This window comes from Anser brachyrhynchus (assembly GCF_964034855.1).
Source record: "Anser brachyrhynchus genome assembly, chromosome: 3".
Taxonomy (NCBI): Eukaryota; Metazoa; Chordata; class Aves; order Anseriformes; family Anatidae; genus Anser; species Anser brachyrhynchus.
The window spans coordinates 68,947,257-68,974,835 of NC_137696.1; the positions used below are offsets into that span (position 1 = coordinate 68,947,257).

The following is a 27,579-nucleotide window of genomic DNA, read 5'->3' on the forward strand; positions in this document are numbered from 1 at the left end:
TTTCACGTCTAATGCTTTTTTTTTTTTTTTTTTCCTTTTCGGAACAGAACCTTTCATTGGTTTGTGTTTGCACAGAATGGAAACAGTTAGCATTCATTCTCTCCTTTGAACATTTGAATGCCACCAACATACAAATGAGTGAATATATGAACAGGAAACATTTGAAATATATTATTTATTTGTTTACAACAATACAGTTGTGTAACCAATGTAGCCTATTAGCCTGAATAATACTCAGCTTTCTAAGATACTTTCCCCTTTTGTAACTACCCACTTAGTCTTTTGGTGAGTGTTTTCAGTCTCTTCCAACTGATCAGAAAATGTTATCTGAAAGCATTTAAAAGTGACTACTCTGTGGGGGGGTTAGCTGGGACTGATATTTGTGGTGAATATTCTCTTCCATTTGGATGTGGGGTCTTGGCAGAGTTACTTGTGCATGAAAACATGCAATTCCTTCCCCACATACTTCTGGATGCAGTTCTGGCATTTGTCTTTTGACCAGTAACAGTTAATCTCATACCCATTTGCAGACCAAAAGGGCTGCAAATTGCTTGTGTTTGGCCAAGCACAAGTAATTCAGCCAAGACCCCACATCCAAATGGAAGAGAACATTCTCCACATAACTTTCTGTTCAGTCCCAGCTAACCTCCCATTTTTACCTGACATTTATTAAAGCAAACAAATAAGATTGATGGATAATTTACAACATTTCCCATGCTCTGCAAACTATGCTTTTCCAATATATCTGAAAATACATTCGCCATTTATGGACATGGATACTAGAAAGAGTTGACTATCAAAGTATGCCTTCTGCCAGTGCAGAAGTCAAGAAGATGTTAAGTGTAGAAAGGTAAAAGCAGCAGTGCACTGTGCTGAGGGCACAGAAGTATGGAAGTATGCTGGAGAGAAAGGAAGAAGAAACTGGAAATTGATATCATATACTCTTGTGGACTAAAAAGAACTGTCCATTGTGAGTTTAAACGAGGACAATTATGAAATAAATTGCAGTGAGGTTTCAATTGGACTGAATTATAAAAGGAGCCTATATGTGAAACACATGCAAATTGCTATGTCAAAACACATTGGAACCAACTAATTTAGTGCTAAAATGAAGAACCTTTTAGTCTAGTAAGGCTATTGGTAATCTAATTATTCCCTTTTTTTTGCATTCATTCTGGAAAAAAACCCTAGCATCTTCTCCCAGTAAAACTTAATTTAATAGCCAGTGAGGGGAAAAAACGAGTTGTAATAGATTGCACCAGCTTTAAGGACACACTCGCAGATGGAAACAAAAAAAGCTGTCTTCATTTTTTTTATCTTGCTTTGCATAGTTGTTCCAGAAACATGTTCTTTCTTCTGTGAGATAGCAGCAACTGAACTGACTAACATCCTGTCTCTGATCTCAACTTCTTGAGCAAAGTCATTGAGGCATCTGTGACGGACATACCCCGTCATCATGTGGTCTTTGCCCTTACTCCCTCGGCCACAGACATGTATTCAACGTGGAAACGGCAGAGGCTGACCAAGCTAACTCTGTCTTTGCTGCTGCGGAGGGAAGATCATTAGCAGCGCTGTCGGTAATGGCCAGCTCTGCCGCCAGACTTCAAGCCAGAGCTGTGGAAGCTAGGCTCCAAAGCAACTCCCAGGCAGCAACGTGGAGTTGTACAAGGCCAAACAGTATTTTCAAAATTGATTAACAGTAAGTATTTACTTTCCCTTCTCTGTCCAAAAGAGTTTTTGTTGTTAACTTGTCCTCCCTTCATTGACTGGACCAGCTAGCCATAAGAACAGAGCCTGGCTTGGCTTCTTGCGCCAGCCAGCACTCTCATGTTCAAAGGGGAACAGAGGTTTCTCTTGGAGTAATATGGGACAGTGACAGTAAGTAAGATAAGTTGCCTGGAGATTAAGTTGGAAAGCTTCATTTCCCTACTCCAGTAGGAACATAAGGAAAACCTTTAGCTTAATTCTCAGTTTCCTGGCTTGTGTCACCATAATCCATCCCTTCAAGCTGTTTTAACCTAATGTTTTAGGTGTGAATTTCCGTGGTTTTATTAAGGATTATCTTTTTTTTTTCTTTTTTTTTTTAATAAATTCATCTCCCTCTGAAGGTGTACAAAAGTGAGTAAGACATCTGTGGTTAGTGTTACAAAGGATTGTACAGTGGTGGATTTCAGAATATTAAAAAAAAAAAGACTCTCAGCCATAGACACACAAATCCTAAGGGCACAGGTAGTGTTGGAATATAGGTTACTACATCTGGCCGTATTTGTTTCTTAGGAATTGTCTACCAAGAGTAGAACAGGCTAGGATGTAGTCTGCGACTTGTTCAAGAGGAAGAAAAACAAAACAGTTTTATGCATATTGCAGGAAAAAAGACGATTCACAATTTTAAAGGAATTCTTGTGGTATGCAGTATTTTTCAAATATGGCTTGGCTAAGGTCCCATAAAACAAGAATTGACAGTAAAATACATGAGGAGTTTCTTTTAAAGTACTTACTACACAAGAACAGCAAATATTTCTCAAAAAGAAATATTTTGTCCAATCTGAAGATGTTGCCAAATTGCCATGACAAATACACGACATCATTATCACTTCAAAGAAAACCAACAGTTTTCAATTTCAAAATTAAAGTATGGAATTATATTTTCAGCTCTAGCAAAAGTAACCGGTATTAAAAAAATTACACTTTTTGTCCAGTTACAGTGGGCTAACAGGGCTGTGTTTTTCAAGCTGTGCTGCTGTGCAGGAGCAGAAGTGTAATCTTCATGGACATTTTGAAGATAGAGTCTTAAGAATGAGGGAATCTGTAAATAGTTTGCCTTGGCTGCTCCCTTGAGGCAGCCACACTGCTCTACCTCTCCAAGGCACTGCTAGACACAGGGAGGCTGAATCAACCTCAGGAAGGTGAAATCTTAGGTTCCCATAAATCAGTCAATCTAGCCAGTTCTTCAGTGAGGGAGAGGCACCTGAAGCTCTCTGCTTCATAACATCCTCCTTCTAACATTTCTCTCCTCATGAGGTATATCCTGAGGGAACAAGCCAACCTTCAAAAGGATTACCAGCTCCCAAATCCTTTTATATTTCTACAAGTAATCTGCAGCAATCCTAGTGATAATTTAACAATAAACACTAAGTTACTTCTTGGTACCAGCAGCTCATGCTGGCTCACACACATTCAGCTGCTGCACCCCTTCCACTCATCCTCAAAATAGAAGAAAACCTGCTTTTGAGTTTGAAAGGTTTAGGGGAAATAGAAGGGATGGAGAAACGGGAAGGGTGGGGAAAATGGGAGAGACGGTGAAAAGGAAATGTTCCTGTGGCAATCCTGTGTCAACCACAGTAACTGCACTGGGGACAGAGCAAGTAACTTCCCTGCTACATTAAGGGGAGAATATTGAATAACAATCTCTATTGGGTAGAATTTGTATAAATTATTGTTTCATACACTTCTTAACCATGTTGGATGGCATCCACAAGGTCCTGTGATGGGGAATAAGGCTGACACGCTGGCTCATGTGGAGGGGCAGTTCTGCTGGCATTCTTGATAACTGGGCAAAACCAAGTGGAGTGTCCCTTGGCTGCCAAGCAATGTTGTGGTCTTTCCCCTACACTGGGACTCTGCAAGCCAGATGTAGATGGCAGGATCAGGCCACGTTGTTCAGCCAAAGCTATTACAAAGAGGTCAGGGTGGGAGAGAGGCCACAGCACTGTAATTGCAAGAATTATGGGCATACCTGTAGGGGAGCATGAAATAGGAACCAGTTTAGAGGAATCCTGTGGTTGAAGCATAAAATTTGACTGCCTGATACCCAACAAACAACTCCCACCATGACATGTTTTACGACAGACCTTTTTGCTCTGAGCTCCACATGCAACCCCTCATCTTGGCAGTTCTTTCAGCAGAACTTAGAGAGAATGCGCCTTCCCATCCAGCCCGCCCTGTCCTCTCTAGATCACACAAAGCGCATTTTCTCAGCAGCATTAAGACTTTATTTACTGCAGGCAAGGGCACAGCTCTCTCCAGCCCAAAGAACACCACATCAATGGGAACTTTGGTGAAACCAGCAGTCAAGGCCTGGGAATTCAGATGTGAATTATTAAACAAGCACAATACCAATCTCAAATTATGATGATGATAATGTGGTACCTTTTCCTTCCTTCTGACATCTCTTTCTTTGTACAATACATTTTCTGCTCTCGCTTGTAGCTGGGCAAGGATTGCCCCTTGCTGATGGATGTTGTACGATCTCTCTGACCCTTATTTCATTTCCTCTTTTGAAACCACATGTTTTTCCTTTCTTTGTGCAAGGGCTCCATGGACTCCACTCACTAGCTTCACAGTGCACTGCAACAAACATAGGACAAGCTGAGCCTGGCCAATACCTTTGTATACATAATGCATATGGTACATTCATTTTATTCTGCATCAGCCAAAAGGTAGCACAAATTAATGGAATTAATCAGGATTTGCAGCAGTGAATTGGGTAAATTTGGGCTGCTGAAGGTATATTACATAAAATAACGTCAAACAATTATGTCAGATGCTCTTTTGTACCCACTGTTTTGTAATTCTGTTCCTGAAATAGGGCAACAACATAAGAATTCGTTTCAGTGAAATCAGCTACTAGGGCCTGTTCTGAGGTTGCTTTGGTTTTGTGGAGATATAGATCCTTATAACCTCAGCAGAATTAAACTTTGGTGTGACAGAAGATTGAAATCATTGTGTCAAACTGCTGCGGTTGTTCTCAGAGGTATTGCATTTGGAAATAAATAGAGTTATAATGAAACAACTGATATCAAAAGACATTACATTAAGAATCAAGCATCTTTGGTTATCTCCTGCTTGGTATTCAACTTAAATAATGAAAGAGCCAACATCTGTAACAAATACAATGTTTAAGTAGGCAAAGCAGAGGGATGTAATCTTTTAAGAAAAGTACAGGTTGCAGTTTCTAAACTACAGTGATCTGAATGTACATCCTCTACTATTGGGAACTCAAAGGTGTGCAGATGGACACTTGCCCTAAAAATATAGACAAAAATGGGAGCAACCCTTGGAGTTTCAAAACATGCTCTTAATAGCTATGCTACTCTTGTGCCATCTCCTCAGTATCCTTCTCTTAACAAAAAGTAGTAAGCACTTATATTTATATTCCCATGTGTGCTTAAGACTATAAAACTCCTCTAAAGAAGGAAGGGATTCTTGCCCTTCTGTCAGGAGGAATTTGTAAGTCAACATTTTTCCAGCTCCAGAATTTACTTTCAAATTTTTCAAAACCTAAAACTATAACTGACCTCAGGCAATCTCTGAGCCTTCCTCCAGTGAATCGTCATGTGGGTCATTTTGTTTTTAATATTACACTGGAGCTCTCCTGTTAAAATAATTGGCCTTCACGTGCACAAAAAGGTTCTGTTTTTCCTCTGTAGCTTTAAATGGCTTTTCCGAGTTGAGACTGAGTCATTGTTAAAGCAGCTAAGTCTACAGCTCTTGGAAACAGCCACCAAGGAACAAAAATGATTTTCTGAATTGCTTTCAAAGATGAAAGTCTTTGCTAGAAAATAAAACCATAAAAACCATCACTACCACCTGAACTAATAAGCAAAAACCTACTGCACATTATTTTTACTCCTGCATCGCTTGCCCTGCAAAACAGGCCGTGCCAGGGAGAGTTATGTGCACGACGCCGTGGGGGAGGAGATTTCCATCACCGCCAGGCTGCGCCTAAGTGCTCCCTGGTTGCTGGTGGCTGAAGAGGTTACCGCTCCCGCCACAGCTCACAGCCCGCAGCCACCACAATTCACAGCCCGTGCACTAAAATAAGCTGAGCCCTGCCGCAGCCTCAGCGTGCCCGTGGCAGGGGATGTGAACTGCAGCAGCCCACAGGCAAACACGTCACTCTTTCTGCTTTCAGCTGCAGGGGTGGCGGAGGGATGGAGCAGACAGCTAGGTGTGGTGACCTCCAAACTCACCCTGGCTGTGAATAATCGGAGCTTGTGAGTCAGAGGCTGAAGAGATACAAAAGCGGTTCTCGTCTCTGCAGCCGTGAGTCACTGCAGCAGTGCCGCCAGTCTCATTCCTTCGCTGACAGCGCCGTGCTATTCGGCGTTTTGTTTTAATCCTCGCTGTCCGCAGTCAGGTGATTATACAAAAATATCATTTGGAATTTCATCTTTATGTTAATTTTTTAGCTTCTAGACTTTGCCTCTGGGAAGGTAAGCTTCAAAATGCTGTTGTACACATGCTTTGAAGGGTCAGGTAGCATAAGGGACCGAAAGCAAAGCAGTTAGTATTTTAATCTTTAAACTAGGTGTGGGGCCTGGCTCGGGATTTTTGAACCTTTGATGTTAGCAATGCTGCATAACGCAGTAACAGCTCACGCCAGGGATGGATGTCCTTCTACCTCAGGGTAGGCCACACAGGCGGGATGACATGGGCCATATGTCCTGAGGCAGAACTGCTCTTAGCTTCAGGGCTGTGTCTTGGGGCACAGCCAAGCTTGCCTTTTGTGAAATGTCATGAGTTTGCTGTGCGGAGGAATACACCTTGTGATGCAGAACAAGTCCAGGGCAGATTTAAGTTGCCCTTCCCTGGTGCTGTGACTGATCTTGCAGCTCGTGCCCTCCACAGATTCCCTACTCCCCTGAGGAAACCAGAGAGGATCAGGCAGTTACACGACGGGGCCAGACTTACCGATACTAGCGCACTCCATCGTGTGGTTGTTGGCTTCCAGCCCATCAGGGCACTTTTCAAGGCACTTTCCACTGTACAAGTAAAACCCACTTTTACACTTCGTGCAGAAGTTTCTGGTGAAGCAGGTTTCACAGTCAGCTTTACATTCTGAAATGCAAACAGGCACAACGACGTTGATGATCTTTGCCGTGAAAAACCATGGGCTCTTTCACACACACTAAAATTCAAGGCAAAACCACTTCACATGACTCTAGCATTGCAAAACAGTCTTCAAAGGTAAAAAATTATTTTTAGATCTTCCCTATGCCCTGTACATGCATTGAGGGGAGCAACAAGTGGTCTTAGTATGAGTCGGAGTTTAATAAGGATGGCCTGATGCTGAGTGGTCACACACTTTTATTCTTGCAGACCTGTGCAAACTGAAAGCAGAGCACAGCTTATCAGAATAACAATAGAGTACTTATGATCTACCTTGACATAGCATAGGTAATAACTAACTCCACCAGCTACATGTCCTGGACCCAGTTCCACACTATTTATCTCCATTTATCCAGAAGAAGTAAAACATGTTTTGTGTCAATGTAATTTTCATATTTTAAGTGATTTTCTCATGTTTGATCAGCAATCCCGTAGTATTTCATGCATCCTCTATATGATTACCCAAAATGGCATTAACAATATATTTTCCAGTTCTCAAGTATTTTTAAAAGACATAAGCAAAAACTTGTGTATGACACAGCTCGTGTCTGATATGTAAGGCCACACACTGCTAAAAAGTGAGCAAGTACTTTACAGTGTCAAGTTACTCTGTAAGATTTTACTCTGGGGTCTGTTCATTAAATAACTTTTATAACCAGGTAAAATCTGGGAGAGTGACTTGGCTGTCGCATGTATGTTTTTATATTACCTGTGGGGATAAAAACTGAACTCAACAACAAAAATCACAGGAGGGAGGGAAAGGAGGGGAATGAGAATACTATTACAATCTTTTCCAGTTCATTTATGGTTCAAAATACACAGTAGGGTCAAAATGTTGTCCAAATGGTAAAGAATAGAATTGAGTCCTCTGTCTCCCAGCCCAGAGGCAACATGGATTGTTAACCTCCCCCAAATCAGTCTGAGACCTTGCCAGCTGGTACAGACATTTACACTGCTTGTGAGGTAAGCTATAAGGAGACCAGGGCAAAGCGCATCTCCACAGAGTGCCACCTTCTCTCCACATCTCGGGGGAAGGCCAGTGAGTTAAGCTGCCCCAGCCCCTGAGGATCAGTGGCCCTCAGCCTCTGCTTGTCAGAGCTACAGCTGCTCAGCCTTGCTGCCCCTGGCTTTGGAGGGCAGTGCCTATCACCTGCCCGTGCTCCACTTCTGTATCAGGGTGTAGACAAGGAGGCCACCTCCCAGCTCCTAGGCAAGTCACTCAGGCAGAGCTGGAACCCACGTGCTTTAAGCACTTTTGTGATTTTTTTCAACCCAGCTCCTTGCTCAGGTTAATATTTATTGCACTGCTATAACAGAACTGAACAAATAAAGACTCGGCCTGTCCTCCTGCTTCTCTGTTGACTTGACTCCTAAGGAGCATTCAAAAGAGAACAAACAAATCGATGTGCTTCCCCTTTCCCCAGCACTTACTTGCACATTTATTAATATCAGGATACCGTGTCCCATAGTATCCGCTTGGACACGAGGAAAGACATACTCCAATCTGTTTCATGCCGATCCTCTCCAGAACAAAAAAGAGTCTGGGCTTACATGACAGGCATCCGTTGTAGTCCGAACACGTAGCACACCCTCCTTGGCAACCCTGGCTCACGTTAGGATGCACTGCAAAGACAAGCATTAAAAAACAGGGTGGGGAGGGAAGAGAATAAGAAATTAGACAATTTCTTTCCAAAGAACCAGAGCATAATGGTTCCTCTGTACTCGGAAGGGTGGACCATCCTCCTCTCCTCTGACAGCTCTTAAAGATTGCTTCATTTTTTTTCTTGCATCTTTTATGACCCAACATTTCATTTCAGTGATTACTTCACCTGCATAAAAATGAGAAGCTCAGCTGATGTGCTCACATCTTGCAGAAATAACAAAGTGCAAGTTAAATTTGAAATAGATTTTGTAGAACAGCAGCATCCTAGAGAACATTTATTTTTCTTATAGTTATTTCCAGTGGCTTTCCTGCTGCTTCTTCAGTTAACCTTGTATGCACTTAGCTCAGCAGATAAATACACGTTCATATATATTTGCTTTTCAAATCCGGATGATTAAAAAACAACCCAGTATATCATTTCCTTCATTGACTAAATGTCTTTTGATTGAGTTCTGCTGTGCAGAATATGCCCCTGTTAGATCTAATGCTAATTTGCTCTAATAAAAAGACACAGGAGAGCCATCCTTCTCACCCTCCTTCTTCCCCTGGAATGTTCTCTCTGGCATGTTTTTAATCTCTAACAATTACAACCTGATGTTCAGACTTAACTGTGGCATTTACCCCGCTCCAATCCCAGCATGGAGCATAGGTAGGATTATATTTTCTTTTCAATTGGATTGTTCTAATTCTTCAGACAACGAAAGGAAAACTTAGTACACTGACTGCTTAAGACTATCCAGTTCTTATTTAGAAGTAGCAGAAAAAAAGGGAGATATTGCAAGCTGTATTTCCAGTAGCAGACATTAATCAGTGAATTACTTCTCAGTGGTAACAAATAATGTTTTTTTATCTCTCAGTACTGTAGAAGTTCTTACCTCTTTCTAATTCATTCTTGGCTGCATTCTTAAATAGGAGTTTGATAATTAAGCATCAAGTAGCTCTAGGCCTGTGTCACCTCTTTTTTGGCCTCTTCTTGTGTGAAAAACCCAGACATTTTTCTAAGTGTAAACTAATCTCTTGAGACATCTGATTATATTTTATATGTAAAATAAATCCAGTCCTCATTTATATTTGTAAATCCTATTTGTAAATACTGTCATCTTCCTGTTCTGCCTTGTCCTCAGGCCCGTGAAATTATTATAAATATGCATGTGCTACACTTTTATCACCTGTTTTAGTGTTCTGAACTTATTTTTATCTGCAGACACTGATAAATAGTTCGCATACAAAATGAACTTGCTTTTGTCAGCTCCCTTCTGTGGATCCCTTGGAAGTGGACCAGAAGCCCATATGAATCCATGGCTTACAGGTTGAAAACCACCGCTCTTGCTCCTGGGGTGTTTGCCTAGTGGCAGGGAAGTTAGGGAATACCTCTGTACTTTGTTCACTTACAGTTTTGGCAAAAATACTTGGCCCAGAAATGAGAAAGACACTCCTCTATACTCTGAGATTTCAATGACCAGTATCACAGTCTGAGAAATCTCAAAAGGAGTTCAAGTTCACTTTTTCTCTTTAATTAACAGAATACAGAATGAAGGTTATTTCTCTCAGTAGGACTGAACAGGTAGGAAAAACGAAATCCTTGGCCCTGCTTAGGACAAACAATTTCAATTAGAACATAAGAACCTAATTCTCTGTGCCCCTGAGGCTCTCACTTCGTGGAACAACCTCGAGGGAAGTGTATTTACGACCAGGACACAGCATTCGTATGAGAATAAACAGTATTCTGCGTAGTGAGAAGCTGCAATCCCAAATCAGTTATCAGATTTGTTTTCACCAAAGTAGTGAGTTCACCTCAAAGTACCAAAGTAGTACCACCAAAGTAGTTTTTCACCTCAAAGTAGTGAATGCTTACTAAACACAGAGCAATTTTTTTTTCTTCTGAGAAGATTCCAAAAATGCAGAGTGTATTGATTCTGAAATTCAGAGCCTGAAAAAATTGCTTTTAAGAGTTAACCATATGAAAATGTCCTTGTCTCTCTCAGCCCTGTGTTTTGGTTCTTGCATGAGGCTACTTTCAAAGGCAGACATCGTAACGTGATCTAAGAAGCTGACATTATTTAAAAACTATCCATGACTTTCCTTCATTAAGTCTGACAGAGAGAAGAAAAAGCAGCTGAAGTACAAAATATTTGTCATCAAAGCTGCTATATAAAATATGGATGATCACTTTTGACAGGAAACATATGACGTGTGAGCACCTGTGACAGATCATTATGAATAGATTCTCTTGACAGAGAAAACATTACGTGTAACTGCTCAGAGGTCAAACTTTGTGTGTGAGCCCTTGAGACAGGCAGTGCTTTATTACCAAGAGAAGATAATTCTCTACAGCTAAGATCCATCACATGGCCAATTTCCATCTCCACTTTAACTTCAGCAATATTAAATATAAAATAACATGTTCACATACCCATTTTCACACTTTCTTCTGCCTTTCATTCATCCCAGATACATCTCAAATAATGCAGCAAAAAAAAGAAAGCATGTAGTTCCAAATGGAGAATCATGTTGTTAGTGTTACGGACGAAGGAACAAGTTAACGTATGTAAGTCAAGCTCCATTTAAAGGTTGATTACATGCCATGTTATAACACAATGTGTGAAACAAAACAAGCTTCTGGTCTTGGAAATGCAGAGCAAAAGTCTCATTGAAAAGTCAGAATTGATATTTTAAATTAAGAAGAGTCTTTTTTTCTTTTTTCTTTTTTTCTTTTTTAATCTTAAAAGCTATTAAAGGGATCTTTTTCTGATTATCCGTTGTGCTTGGCATTTCTTTGAGCCTGATAATCTGTGTAATAAACCTGTGTCTCATTAAGCTTGCTTCGAATGCAAGGTAGGCCCCTATCCTGGCTCAGGCAAGGAGCAAAGCAGGGACAGACAAGTGCCCCAGAAATTGGTACTGTCTGAAAGCCCAGCACTGGGCTTTGTCATTGAACCTGGGAAAAAATTATGGGTGGAGGGAAAATATTTGTGTCTAGAAAATGAGGGAGCATGCTGGAAAAGGGGCATCTCCAAGCTCTAGCTGACAACCTTGTCCTCCTTACCTCCCAGCCTCCTGCCTCTCCAGTTCAGGGCCAGGCGCTTGCCCGAGCCCCACAGCACAGTGAGCAGTGGCTGCCAGGGCCGGTCCCTCCCCTCCTACAGAGGCCAAGTCAAATGGATTCGAGAAGGAAATGGGGCAAAGTCAGGCTCCGATATAACTTTCTGCCAGGGGAGGGAACTTACTGCTGCAGGGCAGAGAACTGGCCTTTACTATTTCTCTCTTGGTGCAGCAAGCTGCTGGTGCCTGCAGATCTCAAGCACTTCAGCAGTTGCACACCGTAACCATGAGGAAGTAACCAGAAGTGGTGAAATTTGTCCGTGTTACACCTGGTGCAGGCATTGCTTCAAATTTCTATACTTACTATACAGTAAGTAAATACTATACAGTATTACTATACCGTAGCAACAGGTAAGTAATGTATGTCTGTCCGAAGAAGTGCTTTGAGGTCTACAGGTGTAGAAGTGCAAGGAGAGCACAGACCGCTCCTGTTAGTCACAAGTTTTAGATGTGGTAGCCAGGCAGAGAGAGGGACGGTGCCTTGGCAGGGGGAGAGCACTGTGGCCGCATGGGCTAGGCCCTGGCGGTACAACCAGGAGGTCAGGGTTTTAGCACTGCAAAGAGTCCAAAAAATGCTCTCACTTGTAACCACTTGGCCTTTGGTGCAATCTATTTCATTATGAAGACACAAGAAAATAAAATGTGCTATAAAAATTCCTCCATAACCCTCAGAACTGTTTTTCTGTGAGCTAGAATGGAGGTATGCTGTGAGCGGCCTGCTAGGAGCAGTGCCGGCAGTCAGAGGTGGCCCTACCAGCAATTGAGCAACCTCTCCTCTTGTTTCCCAAAACTCTTTGAACACAGTGAAATCCTACACTCTCAGGGATGGAAAATACAGCACAGCAATGGGCAAAGCAAATGGTAGAAGCACAGAGACTCATGGAGATGTCCTTACCCACCTCTTACACAAGCATCAGCCAGGACTGCTTACTTGCATCAGATACAAAAGTATGTGTGTGCACGCTCGTGACTGTTTTTAGGTCCAGATTCCATCCATCATGTTTTTCTCTTTAGAAAGCCTAACTACTAGAGATCAGAGAAGACAGTAAGCTAATCCTGAACTATTCCCATCCCCTGTCTGTCTTTAAGCTCTTTTTGGCTTCAAGGATTTTTTCTGTTTTTGTTGTTTTTTTTTTTGTGTGTGTGTGTGTGTGTGTGTACACTGTTTGTCCAAATATTAGTTTTCAGCCTCATTAGTGAATGAAATCACTGGGGATTTTCCTTTCTCAGAATATTTTCCAAAGTCCTACTCTGAAAACAATGAGTTGTGATCTCCCTGTTAAAAATAGAAGGTTAGGGACAAGGAGCTGAATTTGAGTCTGAACTTTAAATGAAGGGATGATAGGTGATTTTGATGGCACACAGCAAACAAATTCGAAAACCTTTGGCAATGAAATTTTGCACTCAGTTTTACTTCATATATATATTGAAAGTGACGGAAAAAAATAAAAAAGGAAAAAAGAAAATACATGCGAAATCCAGGCAGGAGTATATTTTCACAGCCAGGGAAAAAGCTTGGGGTAAAAGAATATTCTTTTCCCATTTGCTGCAGCTGAGGTGCACTGTCTTACCATTAATCTTCAACTAGAAGAAGTCCATTTAGAGGGTCATTCTTGAAATGGATGTGCTAGACAAATGAAATCCATCCGTGCTAGAAAGCCATTGTTACTCCTGGTTTCTCAGGCTTGTGAGTGCTCACAGGAAATATTTTCACAGCAGAGTTACTCTGGAATTCAGCCTCTCCTGGGTGGACCTCGCTGCAAGACCCAAGCCCTGCTTCAGCTTCACCTACCAAATCACACCCCATGGGTACCAGCCCTGGTGATGGGGGATTTGTGACGGGATATCCCTTGAGTTCTTGTAATACTTTATCACTCCGCAAGTTCTTTGGCATTTGTTTTTCTCTCTCTTGCTTAGTGTGAAGCAGCTGTCTGTGGCAGTGGCCTGAAAACAATACTTCGTGTGAAGCAGAGTTACTCTTAATCATGCAGACTGTCCTTTAGGCAAAAGCAAACAGCATTTGGCAGTGAGCTCTTCTAATGAGAAAGTCATTAAGGAATTCAGTTTGCAAACCACAGCGTATTTCCTCATACTCTTTCTTGGACAGCATTTCTCTGTGTGCAAAATGCATTAGAAATGGAACAGACAATTGTGGGGCAAAACCACTGAACCAATGTGTAGGTAACATACAGTGCAGAGCATGGGAAAAGCCCAGGGGTGGTGGAACAGCACTGGGAGAATAAGCACACATGGGTTTGATTAGCTTGTATTATCACTGCTAAAGAGATTGCCAGCCTGGGCTGAAATGAAACCTGAGCTCAATCTTACAGGCTAAGCTCTGCTTGATAGCTTGGCCTTAAATCACCCACAGGGAGGCAAGGGACTTGATGTGTTATGATGGGGCAGCAGCTGGGCTCTGTAGGGGAGGTAGACCCATTGCACAGTAATTGCTACATTTGATTGGCCATAAGTTTTCTGGGATGCAACAGAACCAGTGGTGATGCCTGAGGAATGTGGGCTCTCCATCCAGCCTCTCCTGGATTTAGAGTAGTCTGAGGAAACCTTGAAAGGAGAGGCAGCCACAAAAAGAGCAAACAGGAAAACCAGCATAAAAGTCAAGTGTTAAAGTCTTAACATCTTCTCTTCCTCTTTGTGATTTGTGCTTCACAAACACTTTAAGGTTTCTTTCTAAGAGGATGGCATCTCTTCCAGATATTTGTCTGACTTCAATTTCACTTCAGAGTATTGCTGCCTTCTGTAGTACACAACATGTAAAAAAGACGATCGTCAAGTGTTTTGAAATAAAAAGATCCCATAAGGACTGAAACATCTGCCTGGCCTGACAGAACATTTTCCTCCTCCCTCAGTTCCATCCGAGGAAAAAGAAACCAACCTCTTTTGTTCACCAAGTGTCAACAGTTCTAAAGAGCAACAGAAAGATGAGTACGGGACTGTCCCACAGTCTGAGGGAGTATCTGTGACCGTTTTGTAGTGGTGTCTACCAGCAAGGAGGCCCTCATCACAAATGGCCAAGATCTCACTAGGGGATGCCTCATCATTATTAAATACATGTCTGGCAAAGTGATCCTGAAAATTAAGCACACTGGCTGCCAGAACACATTTCCATGGAATTTAGTTAGAAAGAGCATCAACAGGCAGAAAAATCTCACCAGGGGTACAGAGTTTTGTGCAGTCTCCTAGCATCTTCAGTGCAACAGAAACGAGCCACAGCAACCACAAATGGCTCCTTCTCATTCCAGAGAGTTTTGTAAATAAACTGAAAAATTCTTTTCATGGAGAGAGAAGGGAAATTGACTTTTTTTTTTTTTTTTTTCCCACGTACTATGGAGCACCACTAAAATTCAGGGATACAGGAAGATTAACCACTACAGGGAGCAAAGAGAATTCCTAAGGCAAGTTGTCTTAAGCACCATTGTGATGATGGAAATGGTTGGATCAGGTCATGCAATACCTTTTCACATCAAGTTCTAAATCCTATAAGCAACTACATATTTTACTGGTAGAGCTAGCTGTAGTTATTTCCAACAGCCAACCTTCAAGACTACATTATGAGTCTTCTATAAGGATAGGAAACTGAATTACATTAGCACATCCTTACTGTCTAGATAAGATTACATGTTACAGAAGGAAATGTATAGGATCTATAAAGAGTAGCAGTAAGAAACAACTAGGAGTTGTTTAACCAATGTGTCATGACACATGCTAGACTCGGCTATATGCAAAGCAAGCATCTGTGCTGAGGTGAAAGAAAGGGACATGAGTTTTGGGAAGAGATTATACTTTCTGTATGTATATTTGGACAGTATTTTAATATCTAAACCTTCAAGATGACATCCTGAAGATCTCCAGTTGATTTTACACTGTTTGTATGGGTGCAGAACTCCAAAACCAGTGGTTTAAAAATTGTCAAATGCCACCATGACCCCCATGACTCCCAAATCTCTTCGTTACAAGAGGTGCAGACTTCTTTCAGGTAAGAAAATCGTGCCCTTACATTGTACATGCTCATTCTCTCAAATATGTAGGCACATTTTCTGCCTTGTACTAGCCTTCCATTTATCATTCATATGTTTCTAACAAAGCTGATAAGGTTTCACCTAATATCACCTACATTATAAGGTTTCACCTAAGTATCACCTAACAAAGGTGATAAGGTTGTCATGCTGGCAGCAGAGCCTGTCCCCCCAGTTTACCTCTTTTTTTTGCTGCTCCAGCATACTGAAGACTTTTATTGTTGCGTATTACACAGATGCTCATGCACTTCCAAGCTGTATAAGGATCACTCAGCTCATACTGTCAACATTACACAACTACAGTAGCATTTGCAAGTTTCCCATTTCCCACAGGGTCTTTTGAGACCAGAATTTTTCTCTCAAAGTTTTGTTTCAGAAACCACAGAAAGAACAGCAGGATGTAACAGATTTTACTTTCCATGCTGGGGACTAGGGAGAAGGGTTTAGACAGCAAATGCCTGTAATCCCATGTCAAAGTTATGATTTTTCTACTACCATGTTTACAGCATTAAAAAATTAATAAGCCAGACAGCAAGCCAGCCCACTGCCTTGGCGTTGCTCAGATGTGCCTTTGGTCAATTACTTAATATCCTCTCAATTTTGTATATTTTCCTAAGTGGCATTGATCAGAAGTTTGTACTGAATGAACTAATTTTTTCTGTGTGATGATTAAATTCATACCATGCTGAAACTAACTGGAAGCCCCAGATTATTTTGTTTGCAGTGGAACTATTCTGGATCGATGCCTGCAACCATTGAATCAGAACCTGTCTCTTTAAATTCAAGTCTCACATCAAGATTTGGACCCAGAGTATAGATACTAAGAAATACTGCAGTGCTGGAAGGTCTCTAAAATTGGTTTCTACAATTTGTAACAGTGATAAACATTGATCTCAAATTTTCCTAGAGGAAAAAGGGTAAGTTCTCCAGGCTGACCGGCCTATCAGTGACACAAAATACTGTCCAAAATTCAAGTTTAAGTTAAAGGCAAAAATACTAGAAGCAGTCTAGTGACTGCTTCTCTGCTGCAGCACTGGGTAGCGATGCATATGCTATCAACACCTAGCAAATGAAGACACAACTATTTTCATCTCTCTCATGCCACTGGGACCTCTGCCAGTTAAAAAAAAAAAAATGCCAAAGGTTTCTGAATGCAAAGCGTGAACGGTAACAATATGAAATCAAATTCAGCTCTGATAGAAAACAGACAAGAGACTTCACCACCAGCCGGCTCAGACTCTCTGGCTGCCACCCTTGCCCACCGAAGTCAACAGCAAAACTCTTAAGAAAGGGGGACGAGGATCTCACTGATTTGTTAATCAACAGCTTTTGGGTAGCCCATGGTTCAGAGCACCCTTATCTGATTTATAAAGGTCAATGTGATTAGATGGCCTGTTTTGAGTGGGATTAAGCTTTAGGTTGGGTGAGATTTAAGTAAGCGTCTGATTCCTGACAAACTGACTCAGTTCAACAGCTCCTTGCGTCTGGCCCTCCTTGTGAAGTAAATATGAATGGCACGTAGTTAGGGCTTGTTTCATCACCCTTTGTGCCTTCTGCCCTCCCTTTGAAGTCTGAGCCTCCCCCTCCCAACCGTCTTCGCTGCCTCACACGCTGGCCCACATGAAAGACATTTTGCACTCACACCAAGCATCCTTCACTTCCCTAAGACCGTAACAGATCCAGCGTCGCTGCTCTGATATGCAGCAGGCAGCTTACAGCCAAGCCAGAGCCGTGCTGGGCAATATTTGAGCTGAATTGTTGGGACGCGGGTGATGAAATCAAGGCTAACATCCATTCTGGGCAGAAGCAGGGACACAACTCATTTGTCACGTGGTGGTGGTGCACCACCACTGCCTGAGGATTTGCACACCCATCTCCTCAGCTGAGAACAAGAGAAAACAAAGCTGCTTTTTTATTATTGCTACTTAAATGTGGCCTCTGTAAATGTACGTCCTTCATCCCCAAACCAATTAATGGTGTAACGCTGACACACCAAGCTCCGCAGACAGTTAAATCAATCAAAAGCTACTTGCATGCAGTGATCCCGTTGGGTGCTGTGGTGGCAGGAAGAGGCCCAGGTGGAGGCCAAGGTAACTGGAGGCCAAGGTGCCTGGGGGGAGGCCAAGGTGCCCGGCTGCCTCCTTGCTGGCAGGGTGGAGGAGCTGGAAGCTGCCCGGGGTGAGGATGGCCTGGAGAGGAGACCGAGCACTGGGAGTTCGGTTCTGGTGGACAAAGGACACCCATTGTTTGCTCTGATGTCTGCTCCTACAGATCAACCATGGAGCAAAGGATGGGAAGGCTGTTTCACAAGGATTTTCAAATGTGGGATTCATGGGAAATTGACATAAGAACCAAAAATTACAAAATATTCCATTAAAAAAAAATCTATTTCACTTTGTTGGAGATATTTGGTTTCAGTTTAACTTTTTAGAATATTCGTATTACATATAATAAATCCAAATGAAGCAGCTGATATGAAAAAACAGTTCAGAATGAAATCTCAAAAAACAGTTCCAGAAGATGTTAGAGATTTTTTTTTTTATTATTATACAAAACACTTCTTTTTCATTCTCAGATGGAATTCTGTCAAAGTTGTGTTATGAAATATTTCTATTTTTAGAGAGTGGCATGTTCAGTTGGAATGTTTTTCTGTAAATTTTTCTCCAAGTGAATTTAATTTGTAATAATAAAAGTGGTATGGAATGGTAAGATATAACATCTTAATTTGCAAGAAAAAGGAAATTCTAAAGAAAAAAAAAATGAGGCCACCTATTGACAAGACTAGGTAAAGAAAAAAATAACCAGAAAGGTATACAATTGTATATAAAACTGACAATTAAATATCTAGAAAATTTTGGATTAGCGTTATGAGTCTGATTAAATATTTTCAAGTAAGAGGTATAAAATCAAAGTTTTTGAAACTACTTTAATGTTCTTTCTTCAATAGGAACAAATTACCCCAAAACCAACAAAAACCAAACAACAACAAAGCAAAACAAAAGAAAACAAAACACAAAAACCTTGTGTCTTTAAAATCAATTTAACCTAAACTAGAAATAAAATAAATAAATAAATAAATAACTATTTGAAAAGATTAATGGTTAGTCTATGAATTATAGCTTCTAATGGTGGCTGGTTTTTATTTGTCTGATATATTATTTAATATTGTTGTTGGACAGCAAATGTGATGTCCAATGCTTTTGATTGCACAAATGGTCTTAGAAATACACTTTTGCTAGAGTATTTCACCTACAACAATAGTATGTGTCACATAATTGAGACTGAATCACAGCAGCATCCTGAGGGCATGTCACCCTACACTGCACAAGTACAAATTTGTGAAACACCTCTTCCTACCCAACTTGTTTCACAATGAAGTGACCCATTTGCTGAGATGGCTGCTTTTTCAGGTGTCAGATGCCTTAGCCAGCTTGAAAAATATTCTTGGCACTTTGCAACAGTGCTATGTTGAAGAACATTTTTCTAATAACTATAGTAATGAGGAAGAGAGGACTGTTCTGTTCTGTTCTGTTTTGTTATTCTGTAAAATAATTAACAGGATGCAGAATAAATTATAGAAATAGAAACCATTGCTGCAAACAGAACTGTCTAATATAAGTTATACCAACAATTAGTTAGGCTTCAGTGAAAACCAAATATCCCCCAGATATTAGAAAAACATGAAATCACAGCAGTTATTTTTAAAGCATCCAATACGATGAATATTTGGCAGCTCAACTGGTGGCTAGTGGCTTGCGGCACCACGTTGGGCTGCCATGAGACAGGCGTCGGATATGAAATGACCGCAACAACACCACTCCAAATGCTGGGCTGCTGCAGCGAATTTGTGATAAAAAATGACACATGCGGATGCCAAAAAGGACAAAGTGAAAGGAAAGGTTGAACTGTGCCCTAGTACGAAAACATCTGCCTTAACTGACTCCTTGGCTTCATGGAGTTGCATGAAGCAAGTCAAGCGACTCTCTCTTACAAAGAGGTATCAGCTCCCCACCAATACACTCCCTTGGGGACAAGAATTTACAACAAGCCAAGCTGCATGTTTAGGGGATGCTGTCCTGGTGCAGAGTGATGGAGCAAGTCATCAACCTGTAATCTGTAGAGCACCGAAGGTCTGCATCATTTTAGGTACTGAAAAAAATGAGTGAGATGGTTTTGGTTCCCAATGCCAAAACAAGCGTCCATACATTCCAGTACTGAAAGAAATGAAACAAACATTGTGGAAGAAAGTAAAAGGAATGGGTAAACTTTCAACATCTAGCTTTATATTTCCATATATCTGAAGATCCTCTAACAGCACCACAGATTTTTGTGGTTTTTGGAGAAAGCTAGGGATTCTTGTATTTGAAGGCTGATGAAGTTACCTGCATATTGTCTGTTTCAGAAATATTTTCTGTCTTCTATCATTGTAAAGCTGAAAGTATTAGCATTAACATTTTCAAATCCAGGGCCTTCAGTGAGACAACTAATGCCCCCACTTCATTCCTAAACACATAACCTGATTTTCATCATGCCTGTGGAAGATGCAAATGGTCAGTGGTCTGAAAATGCAGCTATTTATTTAGGATGTTAATCAAAGGATTGTTGCTTCACTTGTAGAGCCAAACTTAAAAGTTTTGGCTTTGTCATATTTGGGCTTCAATTTCTTCAGCTGCAAAGAAGAAATGATACCTATCTCTTAGGAGTGTCGAGGTGTTTAATTCATAGATGTTTACAATATGTTCTCAGCTTTGGCTGAAATTTCTGGCTTCTTACTTTGCACACGCAAGCCTTCATGTGTAACTCTTGTTCTTGGCACTACATTCAGCCTTGCTTTATATGGGATTCTCTTATATACATCAGATTGTTACGAAAACATCTACTGAGTCATGTGTGCAAGTGTGGTAACAATTTATTCTAGTCACTTGTATGACGTTTCCAAGCACAGATTTCAAAGGCAGATTGAGACAAGTTGGGAAGTCATTTCTTTTAACTTTCTGATTTCTGCTCTCCGACTGAGGAGATTAGATTATTGGAAAACATGCTATTAGCGCTGGCTTGTGACCAAAAGATCTGCTTTGCATTCTGGAAGGGGTGCTGTACTTGCTGTAAATGAAGGAAAAGAGCTGGTTAAGTTACTCCAGCAAGGAATGTTCCCTTTGGGAATTGTCCACAGCAAACTAGAACTGTGGTTGGTGAGCAAAGAGCAACAAGGAGAAGAAAAATAACAAAAAAGGTCAGAAATTTCAGGGAAATAAAAGGCCCTTTTTCTTCTCTATACCAAGCACCAAGTTAACAAGATTTAATGTTTGTTGATCTGTTTTATGCTGCTTTCTGCGTACCCAGACCCAACTGAATAAAAACCTAAACGATTACCATGTCAGCCCATGCTTAAATTCCTCCCCATTCAAAAACTCACATCAGCATATGGTTACCTTCACACATGTGTTACAGACCCCTTGACTTCAATTAGACCTAAATACCTGATTAAAATTAAGGACACATTCTTGAATAGAGGCTCTTGTGCTTGGAGCAGACACATATCTTCCTGAAGCAGGCAAAAGCCTGACTGTTAACACGCTAACCCAAACTTTGAAAAGAATGCATAGCACTTATTATCCTTTAACTAATTCAAAGATTCAACTTTTTTTTTTATTTAACTTTTCAATATTTTAGATAATTTCATAGTAAAGAACAAAAAGCTTCAAATATTTGCAACATGACTGTTTTCATTTTTCTTCAGAGGAGCAAGAACATTATTCTTTTTTCTTTAACAGACAAAAAATAAAAATAAATCTCTTTCCTTATTCTACAGAGAAAAGCATGGCTATGGGAATACAAAATGCTTAATGAAAGGATTTGGTACTATTTGGTACTACTTGGCTCTTTAAAATTAATGTTCATGCTTTTTAAGTCACTTTCATAATATCTGGGAGTAAGATTCCTCTGGTGCTTACAATTAGCAGCCCTGTTTCTTTGTGACTGTGCAGGAGACAAAGCACAGATGATAGTTTTGGTGCTTTTTAACATAAAGATTTTCAACTTTGAGATTATCATTTAATTTTATCAAGTAACTCCTAAACTGTATTCTGGTAGGAAGGAAATCAGATTGCTTTGATTTCAGTAAGAATCAAGCTGGTGTCCTGGAGAGTCTCTCTTTGTTAACCTTTAAAGTATCTTCTTCAGCTTGAATCTGCTGTTTACTGTGTAATACTTTCCATACCAACTTCATATGTAACACTTCACATGGGAAAAAAGCCAGTACAACAAAGGTGTTCTCACAGAAAATTAGAAAGAGGTGTTCAAAGGGAAACCAAGTGAAAAGGAGGTCAAATGATTGGGGAAAATGATTACAATGTTTTTCACTGATGTGAAAATGAGAAAAAGTATAATTATCACAAACCATATTGTGATTTTGACCATCCTTAAAAAACCCTGAGAACATGATATGATCAAATCACAGCAGCAGCAGTAACAATAACATTCCAGATATATGTGCAATTCTATAGGACCTGTTATCCTGAGGTCCTCAAGGCAATCAAGTAAGATCCATCTCTGTGATGTAAGAGCTTTTACACTTTATTCTTTTAAGGGGTCATATTACCTTTTAGGTCACTGAAGCAGCTCTTTAGCAGCAGATGTTTGAAAAAGAAAGGGAATGCATTGCCTGTCTGATAACCACCATAGCCAGTCTGAACTGATAAATTTGTGGACCCTCTAGAGCAGCTGGGCTCTTACCAGAAAACCCAACAAGGTTGCTGTTGGCCTCATTATGCTTTATATTACAGTGAAGAGATGTGGCTGTCCCAATGCCCATGATGAAGCAATAGTTCAGTACTAGGAATTCAGAAGGGCCAGTGAATCACCCCGCTGCTGTTTTCTTCCTCTGAAGATCTTTAAGCTTTGAAGTATCTTGATGGTACATAATGCCTGAGAGCTGCTGAGGCAGGGCACAGCATTAGGCAAGCTGCACAGGGACATCTGCTTTCAGGCCACATCTTCGTGGTCTTCACTTACATCAGGAACACAATTGCTTGGTCTCTACACAGGAAAAATTCTGTGGTAGACCTAATTCTTTCTTCTGTTATGACATAAGCAAGGAACAGCTCTATGAAAGTTTAACACCAAAAAAACTATACTGGCACAAAACAGGTGTGAGAACAGATACATTAAAGCTTCAGTCACGCTTGCATTAGAGATAAAAAGCACAGTAAATTCTGTATCTAGGTCAGAGGAGTGTTTTCTTCAAAACTAGCCTCACCTGAGACTCCAGAAAAGCACCTCTTTCTCTAGGTGGAAAAAAACAATCAGTGTGTAATTAGGAGTTCCCCCTAAAATATCTGATGCTATAAATCTACTTGTTATTGTTAGTAAGATACAGCAGATCAGTGGTTGGAAATGGGAATCAGTGAGTCTCAACCACATTATCCAAAGCCAATTCAGAAAACCTTGCAAATTAATCATTGCAGTAGTCTCAGGGGATGCAGTATAATCTCAGTCATATGTGTGCTTCAAATAAGAGGTCAGACATCTTTGTAAAAGTATGCTGTACCTCAACCATAAATTATTGTGCCTGAGAAAGGAACCATTGAGTGGGTCCTAGACTTTTGCTAAGCAGGCGGTCATGTTACCCTCTCCCAACAGGCCCTCTGGCCTTAAAACCCCCAAGATCTCTCAGGTAACACAGTCCACAACGCACTGCAGATGCTGCAAGTGCCAGCATTGCTGCTGTGCTCTCATGTGTGCAGTTCTGTCTGCCTGAGGAGCACCTTCAGGCATCCATCCCTCTCTGCTGCGTCCCTGGCTGGGGGGTGCATGCTCTGACAACTCAGCAGTGTGTTAACATTTTTTCTTTAGATAGCATCAGCAATATCATCATTTTCTTACTCACAGTGAGTTGTATAATGCTCATCAATCTGATTTTGATGACATAGAAAAAGAGAATGAAATAATTGTGGATAAAAGCAAATAAAAATGCCATATTTTTAATATAGGGTGATGATCCAATATTTTCTTTGTGATTTGAGAACTACTTGCTTCACAGGAGTTTTCAGAAATAAAATAAACTTCAGTTTCCTTAAAACAAACTCCACATTGTTGCCTTATGAACAAAATTGGATTTTTATGTCTCATAAGGTTTCGATGTAGCATATCTGCTGGATGAGGCATCAGTGTAAGCAAACAAATGGTAGAAGACTTGTTGATTTTACCACAATATATTTGTGCAGGATAGAGAAGCAGAGAATCTCAGTAAAGTATCCTTTTGATTTCAATTAATTTTCTCTTACTGTGTCTTAGCCACTTGTCTAATGCAGTTTAACATTCATATGAAATTACTGACAAAACAAAAGAAAACGGACAGTACCTTTTCATTTTTTAAAACCTAAACATTTATCTAAAATTCTTCAACAGTATGGTCTCTTCCTCAGTTTGTTTATTCTTTATATCTGAGAAATTTAAGAAAGCACTGATAAATTAGTATTTTAAAGAGGATGTGAAAACGGAATGTTTTTTCATGTGTAAATGGAATGAAATGATGAAATACTCCCCCTCTTTCAAAAAGCAGAAGGGATAACAAGCCAAGTTATTCACTGCTCCTGTCTTGTCTGAACTACGCCATGCATTCCACTCAGTTTCTTCAAACCAGCATCTCTGAGGCATGTTTAAGGTGCTGTCTTATATAGAACATGTAGACACTGTGACCTTAAACAGTATAGCCCCTCAGCCAGCATGGCTATGAGCAAAAGAAGAAAAATGAACTTCATTATTATAAACACTCTTTTCACACTTTCCTTTCATCCCCAGCAAGCTGGGGCTCCTGCTCTGGACGTATAAGGCTGGACCCCCACCTCTTGCTGACGCTGGAGTGGTCATTCACATCTGGGCTAAGTGTCTGTAAAGTGCTTCTGTTCTCAGTCACTGGTTTCACACTGAAATTGCACATGCTTATGCTGTGACCAACCATATTGTAATGGAATAGCAAATTTTGAGAAACTGCTTTCATCGTGATCACAACGTCAAAAGATAAGCGAGAATGGCCCACAGCATCGCAAACTAAAAGGAGATGATATCCCAACAATTCTGCTGAAATGATGTATAATTAAAAAGTCTGCTGCCCTTGAACATTCAAGCATGGCTCTAAAGTAGAAATTAGGATTTCTGGAGGTTCATTTCATAGTACCTCTGCAAGATTTTTGTTCAATTTTAAAAATCAAAGTGCCTGCACTTACGGACCCATGCTGGGTATCACCTTCCCTTTTTGTAGGCTCTGAAGATTGAGATATCCATGACTAATCCAGCAGTCCAGTATCCTCAAGAATCAAATGGGTCTTGTTGGGTTTAACTCTTCTACAGATGGAGAAAGGAGATCCTCTGGGCTTGGGGACAGCAGGCTTTGTAGTCACTGGAGGCAATAAACATTTCTAGAGCTCAGTTTATCTGAACTACCTTAAACCTCTAGCTAGAGATGAGATTGTCCAGTAACTTCTATTTTATGTCCAATGACTAGCTTGGTTGTTGGTGTTTATGCTTTCAGTTCCTATGGTCAAGGAAGATGATCAATTAGTTATTTATTTGGGTCAAATTTTCACAATCCTAGCAATATCAACAAAGCCCTACCAAATTATCCAGTGGAAGATTTGTTCCTTAGCTGCTGAAGAGGTATGACCACCTGGGCTTCAGCAAGATTTGTAAGTGATCTGTGTGTCTTTAAACGCAATCACTACCGTTGGCTAGTCTTAGAAAAGAATTTCTCTACCTCCTTTTTGCTTTTCATATAATCATTACAATGGCTTATTGAAAACCTGTCAAGAGGATAAATAAGAAAAATGGACTGATATTTGTATGGGTTTTGAAAGGTGCATTCTTACTGCTGCTTCTTATTGATATTATTATAAGGAGGATGTTTACAGAACTGCTGGTGCTAGCGGAGATATCTGTGTAACTAAGCTCAACCCCTAAATTAAATTGACTATGCTATTAAAAATTTTGCTGTCTGTAATTGTAAGAAAGATTCTGGATCATCTTGATCCAACAATATCAACATGTATCAGAAAAGAAACTATTTTTCCAGACAGAAACTCAAAAATTGCCCTCAATTTCATATCAACAGTTCCTTAGGGGAATTTTCTGCGGAGCAACTCCATTTGCTTTCAGCTATCCAAGCCCACTAGCTTAGAAACATTCCTTACTAATGTTCCTCTTCCTTGAAGAGACTGTCTAGTCTGCCCTTCTGTAGCTTTTCCAGGGAATGAGCATTGATTCTGTCTGACTTCCCAAAGCTCCCACATATGCACACATGGAGGTACAGAAGAAGATAATTCCCCTTATCTCCTACCTGGCATTCATCATCCTTGCCACTGTCAAGAAACTCATCTCTCTCTCCTCCTGCTGCCTACTGTCTCTAGAGGTAGAAGAGTGTTGGCACCTGGAAGCCTATGAACAAGTTCAGAAAGACCACAGCCCAGACAAGACTTCATGGCTATCTGTCTCCTGCTTTTGGATGTGAATGATGGCCAATGATGGTGAAAAGCCCAAGACCCAGTCTGTAGCAGCCATTCTTTGACAGATGGCTACTGACTTCAACCAAATGTCAGAGATGACCCAGCCTCAGCAGCACCTTGAAAAATGCACTGCACCCACTGGAGTCAGGCACATCACCACCAATGCTTCAAGTCTACCTCATGCTTGGGAACCAGTTCTAACAACACGTTGCTTCTTTTGTGCTGCGTACTACTTGACTACACAGAGAGGAAGCTGGAGCAGACATCACCCTCCTCCTCAGTCTAGACACCAGCCCAGCATCTGAACTAGTGAGGAGGGTGTTAATTACTTCTTTTGCTACCTCTCTTTCTGTTTAACTTGCTAAGGCTTGCTTCAGGTCATCACAAACATTATTTCTTCTCCTCTCCTTTCTCTGGGAAACATGCACTATCAGTCTTTACCTTAACAAGTTTCATCCTTCTTCCCTGCTGCGACACTGAAGCCTGTGGCTCCGTAAGCCACAGCAAGAAGTGATGAGAGAATCCAATGAACCAGCATGTTTCTGCTCAGCAGCTCTCACCCGGCTCTATATATGATGAATATTTGGCAGCTCAACTGGTGGCTAGTGGCTTGCGGCACCACGTTGGGCTGCCACGAGACAGGCGTCAGATATGAAATGACCGCAACAACACCACTACAAATGCTGGGCTGCTGCAGCGAATTTGTGATAAAAAATGACACATGCGGATGCCAAAAAGGACAAAGTGAAAGGAAAGGTTGAACTGTGCCCTAGTACGAAAACATCTGCCTTAACTGACTCCTTGGCTTCATGGAGTTGCGTGAAGCAAGTCAAGCTACTTGCTCTTACGAAGAGGTAGTAGCTCCCCACCAATACACTGCCCTGGGGACAGAAATCATGACAAGCCCAACTGTGTGTTTAGGGGATGCTGTGCTGGTGCAGAGTGATGGACCAAGTCATCAACCTGCAATTTGTAGAACAGCAGAGGTCTGCATCATTTTAGATACTGGAATATGTATATATATACACCTGCTATTCACTGAGTCTACTGGAAAGTAACTTCTGTCAGCGTTACTTCTTAAGTATCTTACTGTCAGGCCAGGAACACCATAAGTGTTCATTCCTTCCCTGCTATCAGTGTCACCCTCCACAGTGAATGCTTCAGATACTGTACAGTCAGGAGAATTTTACAATATGAAAAAAGTTAAAAATTCCACCAGAGCAGTGCTTGTTTTTTCCCCTTTAACATATGACAATACTGCAAAGCCTGTTCTTGATGCACTAGACTTGGGGGAGGGCTTGGAGTTGTGCTTTTTCACTGGCTATGGTGTTTGTTTTTTGTTTTGTTTTGTTTTGTTTTTAATGTATTTTTCAGGGGCAGGCCACGGAAA

At 40.8% G+C, this 27,579-nt stretch overlaps 1 protein-coding gene across 4 annotated transcripts in view; it reads right to left on the bottom strand.

The window, feature by feature from the left end:
* The window catches only part of RSPO3 (R-spondin 3), a 61,028-nt gene that overhangs the window by 17,404 nt on the left and 16,045 nt on the right, over positions 1 to 27,579 (bottom strand). For 2 of the 4 annotated variants that reach the window (XM_080586836.1, XM_080586837.1), the window contains exons 2-4: positions 8,323 to 8,514; positions 6,694 to 6,840; positions 4,150 to 4,347 (exon numbers count right to left, since the gene is read on the bottom strand). In XM_080586836.1, the coding sequence (XP_080442962.1) occupies positions 4,150 to 4,347; positions 6,694 to 6,840; positions 8,323 to 8,514 (537 nt within the window). Of the gene's footprint in view, positions 1 to 38; positions 3,737 to 4,149; positions 4,348 to 6,693; positions 6,841 to 8,322; positions 8,515 to 27,579 lie in introns of those variants that run through there. The other 2 variants (XM_080586835.1, XM_080586838.1) reach the window with 2 other exon arrangements.